Here is a 12312-nt window from a genome sequence, read left to right as displayed (position 1 = left end):
GTAATTATCCCGTGATTAAAGGAAAGACATACTGATTTTACATGTGATTGATTCCCTGAATTTCTCTAATTGCTGATTTCCGATTCTTTTACCTTATTGATTCTACCCTCGAACTGTTATATAAGCACTCTCCTATTCTCACTTCAGAGAGAGAACATTAGTTCACAAAAGGCACACTTACACTCTAAAACTCTCTTTTCTTCTCTGCTACTTGTGATACTCACTAGTCTAGTCGGTTGAAAGCCAAGGCTAGATATTGGAACTGTATCTGCTTTATATTCTGCATTCTTTTCTTCAACTGGTATGTCTCTAGTTAAATTTTGAAATGCAAACCCTATGTGTTACATTCCTGCACTAGTTCATCAGCTATGAATTCAACTTGTCCTCTTGTTTACTTCTTTGACTAGCATGTTTAAACTCTGTCCTGTTCAATAGCATGTCTATAATTCACTTAGTTATCTGATACTTAACCAGCCTGTTTGTGAATATCTGTTTACTCCCTTAATTGTGTGATCATGTTGGGTTTTCTATATATGACTTATGTACCCCAATCCCTTCATCCCCATGTGAGATCTGTTTGTTGAGTGTTTCTGAATCTGAATGTTTTATTGATTATCTGCTGTTTTCAAAAGAGTTTTGGCACTCTTCTCAAACTGTCTTTTACTACCAAACTATTGCCTGTTTCTAAAAACCTTTTTCACTCTTAAAGTGATCTCTGTACTATTTTCAAAACCTTTTCAAAACTATGACAAACACTCTCACTTTACTCTTAGACTACTAGGTTCTGCCCCTCTGATATGTGTACTGCCTTGCGACCCTTGAGATCTCTCTGAACTCTGGCATGTCAGAGCTGGCCTTTCCACACTGCACAATAATCAGTTACTATTTGGGAAAGTCTGGGTGTGGGCACTGCCCGGGATACTTGAGGTCCTTTGGGAACTCTGACACACCTGGACATGAAATTGGCTATGGCACTTTGGCATTTGAGGCTACTAGAGGCTTGGAAATCATTTGGGCCTGCTGCAGGGTCCCTATAGATTAATTTCTGTTTATTTCTATAATTTATATTAAGTTAATTGGTCTGTAATAATTATTGTAAACAAACAGTGGGGTGTTTAGTGATAAGGGAGGGTAGTATATATATTATGGGTAAAACTGGGTAGATACCATGCCTATAGGGTCGTGTTGATTCAAATGTGTTTGTTATATTTGCTTTACTTCACACAATTAGAAACCATATCTATAGGGTCTAAATGGCTTTTAATAATTAGATATCATGCCCATAGGAATTAAAATCACCTCTTATAGAAATCATGCCTATAGAACTTAAAATCAGCTTAGTTAAATAAATCAGTTTAATCTACGTTTGTTTATTCTGAATTGGTTTAATTCTATTAGTCTGTCCGCTTCTTTAAATAAGTCTTCAAATACTGCTTTAAATTAATACTGATAGAAAGCATGCCTATAAGATCTCAAGTTTTCGTTTGAAAATCGTTTTACTGTTTTACTGCATTCCTAATCAACATAGATATCATGCTCATAAGACATCACTGTTGTACGCCTAGGCAAGCCTATAGGACTATTAAAATTCTGCAACTGTAAAACCATATTCTGCTATCTGCGATTGCTCATACTCAGCAAGTTTAAAGTCAGTAGGCAAATGGACTCAGTTCTTTCACGTTTTGTTCCTAATTCAATACTGTATACTCTCAGCTCACCTAGATATCATGTTCTAAGGTTTTCTCTCAAATACTTAAAAACAATCGTCTGAGACGTGCATTTGTTTGTTATGTTTGTGGAGGTAAATGTGAGCCTTTAGTTGTTTCTTTTTTGAAATACAGTCCTACTTGTTTTGTTTGACGCGTTTTCTCCTTTAAACACCTTAGGATGGTCTAGAACTACCCAAAATTAGAGGTTCTAAATACCTCCAGGGCCACAAGGAAGGGACGGGTAGTGCACACATAGGATATCTTTCAAGGTTATTAGAATGCTTTAGGCTATGACCAAGGGGAGGGAATTGGTTAGTAAGGATATGATGACTACGCGCTAATGCCACGTGTAGCCCCTCATTGAGGAGTGATTATCGGTCATTGTGTGGGTATGATCTCGTAGGCTAACCAACCTAGGACTCCTTTCCTAACTCCCGTTATTTAAATGAATTTACTTTTCTTTATATATGTGCAACCTGTTCAAACCCTTTTCCTTGTTTCATTACTTGAATGTCAAAACAAGCCTTTACTTGCAAGTGCGTGGTAAAACTGTTTATCTATTTATTTGACTAATTCACATGAATATAAGTTCGGCCGGGACCCAGCGTTGTGGACCGCGAGGGGTGCCTAACACCTTCCCCTCAAGGTTATCTCGAGCCCTTACCCTAAATCTCTCGTAATGCAAACTAGTCCATGAGTTAATTTCTCAAGGTGCCCTAACGCACCATAATTCGTTAGGTGGCGACTCTTTAAAAACCCAATTCCCAAAAGGAAAAGAGTTATTCCCCCATGAAAATGTCGAAACCCGGACCTTTCTCCGCGAGGGGGAAAAAAGGGGGCGCGACACCCGAATGTTGGCAGCCTCGGCGTCAGCTCGATAAGAAGCCACAAACGCTTCCCCCTTAGATTTAGCCTTTGCAAGTTCGGTGGCTGACTTAGCTTCAAGCTCCTCAATCTTCCGTCTCCGGGCCAAGCTTTCCACCTTCACATTTTGAAGTTGACATTCGACCGAAGCCAACTGGGCCCGAAGCGTGTCCTTCTCCAAAGCAAGACGATCCATATGCTGCTTCCACCCTAGGGTCTCGGCCTCTTCGCCTTGACCTCCTCTCGAAACTGTTCTACCAGCTCGCCCTTTTGCTGGGCCTGCAAAGTCGAAATGTTTGTCGCTAAGTCAAATAAATACATAACAAACTCCCAAAAAGTTACATTACCTGCTCAATGAGCTCGGTCTATTCTCGATGAGCCTTCATCAAGTCGGCTAGAAGGTCCCTGATCTCCTCCACTTTTTGAACGTAGAGGAGTTTAAGGTCGTCCCTCTCTTCCATGAGCTTCTTGATTTTGGCCTCAGATCAGGAAAGCTCGGCTCGAGACTTGGAGAATGCTTATCGATGGAGCGTCACAGCCTTCCACAAAGGAAAAAAGTCAGACTCAGAAAAATGAGAATAAAGCACAAACATAATTATGGAGGTAGAAACTTACTTGTTTAAGAAGACGCTAAGCCTCGTCAAAAATAAACGAAGCATCCGGGTCGGGACCATCATCGACCCCCGCAAAACATTCCCAGAAAATATCATTCCCTTCGTGGGTCGTCCCCATGTCGGGAGTCTTTATGGCCCGGGCATCTCGGAACTGCCCTTCGGAGAACACAGGGCCAGGCGGCGATTAATCTATGTTAATTATCCCAAGTGATTCACTTGGGACATTCTCTTCTCTTTGGAGGGACTCAAAATTAGGCTCTTCGGGTTCACCCGCCAGATGTCCTTCAAGACGAGGTATGCTTTTACCGCCCGATGGCTCTCGGGGACTCTGCTCGAGCTCCCCTCAGAGATTTCTTCGGTTCGAGATTGAACTGCGTCAGCCGCTGCCGGTTCAGCGGCCTTCGAAGCTTCAGTGCTCCCCCTCTTCCGAGCTACCAGCAAGCAGTCGACATCCTCTCCTTCTTCCTCGTCATCCCGAAGGTGTTGGACCGCTTCTGCAGATAGGGCTGCAGGATCGGCCCTAGGCTTTCGAGCCTTATTTTTCTTGGGCTTCGGGGAACTTGTTGGCGAAGCCCTTTTTCTTTTCTTCTGTTTGGTTGGCTTCGGGATTTTCTCTTCACCAGGCGGTGACGGCCTCATAACAACAGTGTCTCCAAGCCTGCGTAAGGGGAAAGTAAGTATTTTACAGAGAAGCGTCAACATATGAACAAGGGAACTCACCATGGTTTTTAGCTTCCCACCGACCCTTGGCCAAATCACGCCAACAGTGTTCTGCATGTGAAGAAGTGGAGGCCAGTTGTCGAACCCAACCTGCGAGATCCGGAATCGCACCAAGAAACCAAGGGGAAGTTGTACCATCGAAAATGAATTAGATCGAAGAAGAATAGAGAAAGCGGAGTAGTAAGCATCATCGATGGGGTTATACTTACGTTTCATGTTCCATTCCTCGAGAATGGCATCCTTTCGGGGGGAATTAAGTCGGAGGTCTTGATTCGGACAAACCGGCTCATCCATCCTCGGTCCTTGTCCTCATCGATGCTAGAGAATAGTGCCTTCGTGGATCGACGCTGGAGCTTTATCAAACCACCTCGATAGAGGCGAGGGCTGTATAGCCTAATCAGGTGGTCGAGGGTAAAAGACATCCCCTTGACCTTGCCCGAAAAATACCTGAGCAAATTGACGATGCGCCAGAAAGAAGGGTAGATCTGGCCAAGGGTCACCCGATATTGGTGAAAGAAATCGAGAATGACCGGATCTACATGACCCAGTGTGAAAGAATAAGCATACACGCTTAAGTATCCTTCCACATGAGTGGTGATGTCCTCTTCAGGGGAAGGAATCACCACCTCCTTATCCTCCCATTTGCAATCCTTTTTCACCTGCTCAAGATCGTCTTCAGTTATCGAGCAGATGTATCGGGACATGGGCTCGCATCGGCCTAGAACTGATGCAGGCTTATCGATTTTGAAATCAGAAGATAGCTCGCATGGCCTAGGAATACACTTCTCGATACAAGGTGGCACCGTCGTTCTACCACCGACCGGCCGCGATGATGAGGAGGATTTTTCTTTCTGAGGAACGGTTTTAAATATTTTAGCCATCGTTGTTGAGAAACTCAAAAGAAGAGAAGAAGTTGATGTTGCAACAAGCGCAAATTGGAGGAAGGATGAACTTAGAGAAGATGAAGAAGCCAGTAAGGATTTGGGAAAGATTTGAGAAGTAAAGTTTGTAAAGGTTGTGAAATTGACCTATTTATAGTGGTCGCTTCAATGGTTTGGGGAAGCAAATGGCCGACCATCAACCGCCTTCAATTAATGGCCTTGGGAACTATGCAGACGCGACCTTTCAATCACTTCTATTGCTGACATCACGTGATTGACATCATGATCGAGGCATCAGAGGATCGAGGATCAATTCGTTTCTTATCATCTTACTCTAAGAAACGCGGGGACTATCTGTATACGATCGAAATCAGGTATGCCCGATTCCGTGGGCTCAAGGGTCACTTCGAGAACAAGTTCGAAATGGACTGGGCGCGAGCCCGATGGCGAAGTACAAGATTCGAAGATTAGAGTGCTTGATGAACACTGAGGCCACGTGCGACCAACCTCGAGATAATACCATTATGCTTTAATAACGAAAAGAGCGAGATTCCCGCAGTGGCTCTAAGATCACGGCGTAAATTCCGGAACGAATTTGTACTAGGCGGTTAGACAGCTATATAATAAGATTCCTTACTACAATTGAAAGTGTACCTTATTTAGGATTCCCCTACTATATAAAGGAGACCCCAATCATTTGTAACGTATCAATCATTGAGAAGAGAATATACATATTTCACTTTCTTGCTTACTGTTCATCTGACTTGCCTTGTTATTTTATTGTTCTTATCCACCTACCTCGAGGTCGCCATTGTTCAAGGTCGAGGTCTGCTTATACGTTGGTTTGACTTACTTTACTCTTTAATTTATACATTAGATTCCTTGTTTATCAATTAGTATTGGATTAAATCACGTATCTTTAAAACCACAATACAAGTTTAATTGTTACTCGGATTTTAGGGTAAACATCAACATTTATCAGTTTTAGGAAGTTATATTTTTTTTTAATTTTTGTTCAATAGCTCAACACATTATTTGATAATAATTACTTATTTTTTTAAGATCGTATATTCACTTGTATAGGATACGCGCTTTGTGAGCTACCCTAAGACTAGTATAAATATAAAAATGTTAAACCTTAAACCAGTATCCAAGGCGATCGATATTACCCGCATAATTATTTTATTCTTAAAATAAAAACATAAAATTCTACTTACAGTAGTCAACACTAGATTATGATACCGCGATTTTGCTATAAAAATGAATGAAATCGACATGAATTGGCCAATTCTGGTTAATGTAGCCCCACTTCTTTCCTCTTAGGTTAATCTTAATACACTTACTTTATCTATCTAAGCAAGAGCAATCTTGCAATCACCGTGGAGCTGACGTGGCAGTCTACATCATCACCGACTTTGGTCCCACACCCGGACCCACTACGATGTAATCGTGACGTGCATGATTCTATGATTGCCCGCGGACCTCAGCTCAACCCTAAATTACATCTCATTACAACATTTGAAGTCCGTAAGGACCCAGACTCCGTCCACCTTATTTTAAAGTTTGCATTATCCCTTTGGATCCTTATTTGTAGCTTATAAGACCTAGTTGTTGGGAGATATTTTCGCTCTCCTGGATTGAATTTGTTGATTCTTTCATCGATCTGAGATAAATTAGGGTTTCGAATTGAAAATTTCCTCAGGCTTAACATCGGATTCTCGAATCAAGTTTCTGATCTTCTCTCACAAAATTTAATCTCTTATAAAAAGTCATCTAGGAAACTGAGATATAAAATGGTTTATTCAGAGAAACAACAATCTATGGACAATCGGGAGGTGAATGAGGTTGAGCAATCGCATAATGGCGAGGAATTGGAGGAATCGTCATCTTCGACATCGGCGGTGGTAAGCACATCAACGTCAGGACTGACGGTGAGGTTGACGGAGATTCTTGTGGAGGAAGGAGATGGAGATCTATTGCTTCAGCGGAGCGATCGAGAGAATAATGTAATGCAGTGGCTTCAGGCTCTGGATATGCAGGTCATGGGGGCTTGCCGTGCCGATGAAAGGTTAAAGCCTTTGTTGAAGATGAATGTTGCCTCTGGTGCTGCCGAAGACGGCTTATTCTCTCAACTTAGTCAGGTGCTGTTCCCGAATCTACTATATTCCAATCTACATATCATTTGCCGAATATCTGCTTAATTTCATTGAGAAAGCATACAACCTTTTTGAATGATTCCTCCATAATAAAGTAATATATCTGGAGTTCGGTTTAGGTTTTGTATCAGATTTCATTTTTATGTATTATCCGTGTTAGAGATTCATCTTTTGGGGTAACTATGCTGACCGTCCTTTTTTTTCTTGGCAGCATTTTGAACCGGCAGAAGTCGGTATGCTAGTAAGGTGCTTGTGCATTCCACTTGTTTCAATACGCGTTGGGAAGATCAAGAAGGAGGGAACCCTCTTGTGCCCGACCGCCACAAGGTAGTTAGCGTGAACTGTGCCTTCTATACTAATTGATGCCGTTTGGATATTGGATCTAATATCCATCCACTTTGATAGTTAATGTTTTGTGTTCTGATGTAGTAACTTTTAACGTGAGTTAAATCAGCTCTATCTCAATGGAGTGGTTGACCTTGTATACTGTTCTTTATGTCCACTTCTTTCTCCATAACAGACTGTCCTGAAAGTTAAAGCTAGTATGATTTCTTTACCAACATTGCATCTTAGCAATGTATCTGTTCTGGAAAAAAGAGTGGCATTCAGCTGGTCTTTTTTGTTTTATCCTTTTTTGTGACATGCTAGGAAACACATCCAGGCAAAACACCCGACACTTAGTACTAGTGCCGAATGCTTACACCATACCTATTGGCATGGGAAGGAGTGATATAAAAGCAAACCTGCCTAGGTTAATATGACATCTGGATTAGTTACCTACTGAAAATACTATTATATATATTATCCACTTATAATTTGATTAATTAAATAGTATTTGAATCTGGTACTTATTTACCTGCCTTCCATTCGAGGGGTGGCATGCAGATGTCTAGTTTTTCAGTTGAATTGCCATCTGTCCAGGTTGAAAATTTATTAATTATTTCAGCAGTAAACAAGAGCGCTGTTATAATTAAGTGTGGACTGATGGGTAACTAAGAGGATGAGAATTCTGAAGTTTATGTAATTTTCCCTTTCATGTTCTTGCTATAATTGAGAAATGGAAACCTGTTCTATATAGGTTCACATAAATTGGAATGGGGGAGTGTGTGTGCACACACACATTCCCTCCGTTCCAATTTATGTGAACCTATATGACTGGGCACGGAGTTTAAGAAAAAATGAAGACTTTTTGAATGTGTGGTCATAAACAAGTCAAAAAGTGGTACAAAGTATTTGTGTGGTTATAAAAGCTTCTCATTAAGGTTAGAGTTGTAAGTGTAAGCTAAATTGTTTCCAAATTTAGAAAGGGGTCATTTTTTTTGGAACGGACCAAAAAGGAAATAGGTTCACGTAAACTGGAACGGAGTGAGTATATATATATACACACACACATTTTAATATTTTACTGCCTCATAATGTGTCCTGGCTATTACTAACAGGAGAAAGAAATACTGCATTATGTACCACCTCCTCTTTCCTTTTTCGACTGCTGCCTATTTTTTTGTTATTGAAAGTGTGGTGCCTGAAATTTACCGAATAATGTTGTTCTTGTATTGTTAGTTCCATAATAAGATGTAAGTAAACTTGTTCAATGTTAGATTTTAGTAGGGAAACTCTTCTTTACGATCCTTAAACTTGTTTAGGGTTCACATTTTGAGTATATTGTACATGAATTGCAGACACATCTTAACCATCTTTTGATCGGTACTGAATGCTGGATATTATCTTTAACCCCTGCGTCTTGATTTGAGAGTATTCATAGCTAGGAGGTGCATATTGACATGTGGAGACACCATGAAGGTTGGTGTAATGTGTACATTTGTTAATTTGTTTTGAAGCAAATAGAAAAATAATTCTTTGTTCGGTTATCTTTGAGAGTATTCCATCTCTTAAGATAAATTCGCAGAAGGGTGTTTGAACCTGTTAGTGGGTGATGTTCTAGTATATGTTGTCTATGTCTTACCTTTGCTTCCTTCAGAATATTTTTATTCCAGAATGTCCAAAATATTTTTTTCTTGGTCATTTTTTTGATAAATTGTAAGATACCTCTGTTCTTAATTGAATAATAATATGCTTAGTCTGGTATTTCTGTTGTATGCCTTAAGTTGTTTATGAGTAGAAGTGCAGGATGCTGTATTGTTTAATAATAATGGTGGCAATTGTTCATGCTTCCAAATGAATATATCTTTTCACTTGTAGGTTATGTGGGCGTATACTAGTATGATTCTGAATTAAGAAGAAGTAAAGGTAGTTTCATGCTCCTATAATACATGATTTAATTACTTTCCATCTGAATTATCTAAATGTCTGTCTTGTACTTCCCGAGTGTTCTGTGACATGGTTTGGTTGCCTTCTATCCAAAATCTGTTGAAGTTTCAATATTGTTGAGCTGACTAATTTCTGTTGTTTAAATGTTACTGCGGTGTTGTTTGTCTATAGCTTTATTTTTGCTTTCAAGTTATGCAAACAATGTGCTGTTTAAAATTTAATCTCTCTTTTGAGATAACATTTAGTTAACAAGGCAATTGCTTACTTCTGTTGGTGTGTCTAAGGAAGTAAATGGATTCTTGCTTTGCATATCTTTGCGAAACTAATTTGTGTGATTTAGGTATATAGTATGTTGATTCAGTAACAATTATGTGAATGGCAGTGTGGTTGGCTTCTCCTCTTCCCCCCTTTTCCCACAAAAAAGGGGTTACAAAGAGAAGTATTCATTATAGGATAGGGAAAAGCCTCTCTTGCAGTTGTAGCTGTGTTATTTGCCTGTATTTTTGGTCTAGTTAGTAGAGTTTTTTACTTGATCAGTCTTTGTTTTTAGAAACATTGTGAGTCCCACCTGAATGATAATCTTTTTTTGTATGAGAACATGATTGGTAGTACATGTATGCTTTCAATGTTGCATTGGGGCTAATAAGAATTGTTATTTATTTATTTAAATTAAACAATAGAAAAGATGAAAGGATGCAGTTTGTTGGAAGAATTCAAGACAGTTACCATTTAAGAATTGCAGATTATCTGGCTGTCTACAGGTTCTATTTGTTCCTAGCTAACTTAGAGAGTTCCTTAGTAAGAAGGGTGTAATACTAGGTTATTTTGGTTTGGACCTCTTCCTAAAGATTTAGATATCGGATGCTCAAGTGATAATTTTATGCTGTATGTGCTCACAGTTAACATAATTCTGTAACTTGATGAAGTCTGACTTCTTCTAAACATTTCTATATATCTTTTTTGCAACAGGGGAAACTTAAACCTCACAGTTCTGCCCACATCTGAGTTGCGCATCTCATTCATTGGCGATGATGGTAGCACAGAGAGACTGGCAACATTCTTCTGTCAATCTGATTGTGCTGCCGTGGAGATTAAAGATATTATGGCTGACAATTCCGGGCGGTCTTTCCTGATAAACATTCCTGATGGTGAGACTTCCTATTTTTGGTGCTCAGAAAAGTCTAAGCTCCTTGGCAATGAGCTGAAAAGAAAGGTAGACTGTTTCACACAATTACTGCAATCAACTTTTGAATTTTGTTTGCACTTACATATGTAGCAAGCTAGTCACATAATTATTTCCCTTTTTTTGTGCTTGGATAGATGAGGGATTTGCTTAAGAAGAAACCTTCCTTGGCTGAATTAACTGGAATCAGTGAATCCCGGATAGACTGTTTTGCCATACGTCTTCGAGCTTATCTCATTGGTTCAGCAGTCACAAACGCTCAAGCAAGTTCAATGCCGGCAACAAATCCTTCTGGGAATGGCCGTATTGGTTCATGTGAACATGGTCTTGATGCTCAGACATCAGTTACATTTCAAAAACCTCAGCGCTCTCGGCATTATAGTGTTCAAGGACCAAAATCCAGCCCTCTTAACCTGGGTAGCCTTAGTCCTAGGTCTAGTTCTTTTAAAGAGAGCTTGCTCAGGAACTCATCATCACTACGCATTGCTAAAGACAGGCTAAGGCGCCGTGGAGATAGCAATTCATGTTTGGATAGACAAACTCCTACACCGGGCAGAGTAGATGTGCCTAGTTCAGTTCACGTACAAGACGAAAAGCTTCCAGAAGAAGCAAATCCTACACTTGCTTCGGAGCTACTTGTTGCTGACCTTCCCTTTGTAGGCTCTGCTGCTATTATCCCTTCTTTGGATTCAACGGTCTTCTCTCCTTATTACTGTTGGTGCCCTCCTGCTGCGTCCACTCAATACTCAGTTGGAACTCCGCATCTGCCTATTTTGTCTAATGAGTCGTTCTCACTACCACAGCTCTCTTCGATGGCAGCTGCTCGTTCATCTAGTATTTTGACAACAAAGCTGCCACTTACTGTCACCAATGTCTCAACTTTAGATTTGCCACCTCTGCTGCCTGACCCATTGATCAGGTTGCCACTATCTTTGCAAGCTTCGCAACAGATTCCTTCTTTCACACCATTGATGTGTGATCCTATTGTCCATATTCCAGTTATTGATGTTTGCTCTTCAGGCCAAGGCTACTTAGTAAGTGCTGGACTTGCTATATCTGGAACTCTTCCACCATTGCACCCAAATATTGTGAATCCTTTAATCCCACAAAAGGAATCAGTACTTGAAAAAAATGCCAGGGAGACACTCCGGTTGCTCATAAATGGTTCTAATCAGCCCAGCACACAGCTAATTGATGTACTGCCTTCTGTGCTGTCCAGTAGTGAACAGACCCAAAATATGTTGGGTGCCGGAAGCCGGGGCCTTTACTCTGGATCCATAGATGTTGGTACCATAGCCAATGGTTTTGCAACAAGGGGTTTGATGTCACTTTCCGAGAGGCCTCTTGGAAGGGTTAGCAAATGGCAGTTCAGCACAGGGAACATAGTTGATCAGGTTGACAGACGATTGGGTTCTGGTGAATTGGATGAGGGTTTTACAGATATTGAAGAGGAAAACTGAAGTGAAAATTCAATCGTTTTGTTTCCTTTAAATGTATTTCAGGTTTTGCTGCTGAAGCTGTAGATATCTTTGCATGTGGCTTTCTTTTGTCGAATGTAATTAGTCTTGAATTTGTATGCCTAATGTTACCTTTCTCGGGTTGTGATAAGTGGTCTGTTAATTAGGCTACTGTGTCTTTTGCGTGCCTGGGTCTGCCGGAAGTTCTTGAGAACATTAATCATTTGTATTGCTGGTAGGGATGGCAATGGGGCGGTGCGGTGCGGGCGGGTTTGGATGTATGAGGGTGCGGTGCGGGTTTGAGTTTTGTGGGTGCGGGTTGAAACGTTATTTAAAATTTAGGCAGTTGCGGGGTGGTTGCGGGTTGGTCATGAATTGACTACTTATTGCTTCGGAACATAGCAAACTTGTTCTAAACCCATTGATTTTGTTGTTTTGTCCTACATTATAAAGAACGGAG

The 12312-nt window shown here is 40.5% G+C and overlaps 1 protein-coding gene across 1 annotated transcript; it reads left to right on the top strand.

Moving 5' to 3' along the window:
* The first annotated feature begins 6322 nt into the window (after window positions 1-6322).
* LOC109221539 lies at window positions 6323-12023 on the top strand. Its single transcript, XM_019386015.1, has 4 exons — window positions 6323-6929; window positions 7156-7271; window positions 10182-10425; window positions 10533-12023. Exons 1-4 carry the CDS (start codon window positions 6582-6584, stop codon window positions 11853-11855), a joined length of 2031 nt encoding a protein of 676 aa, XP_019241560.1. The 5' UTR covers window positions 6323-6581; the 3' UTR covers window positions 11856-12023.
* Window positions 12024-12312: the final 289 nt, after the last annotated feature.

This window comes from Nicotiana attenuata, unplaced genomic scaffold, assembly GCF_001879085.1.
Source record: "Nicotiana attenuata strain UT unplaced genomic scaffold, NIATTr2, whole genome shotgun sequence".
NCBI classification, from domain to species: Eukaryota; Viridiplantae; Streptophyta; class Magnoliopsida; order Solanales; family Solanaceae; genus Nicotiana; species Nicotiana attenuata.
The sequence above is the reverse complement of the archived record's forward strand: the minus strand, read 5'-3'. Positions and strand labels throughout refer to the sequence as shown.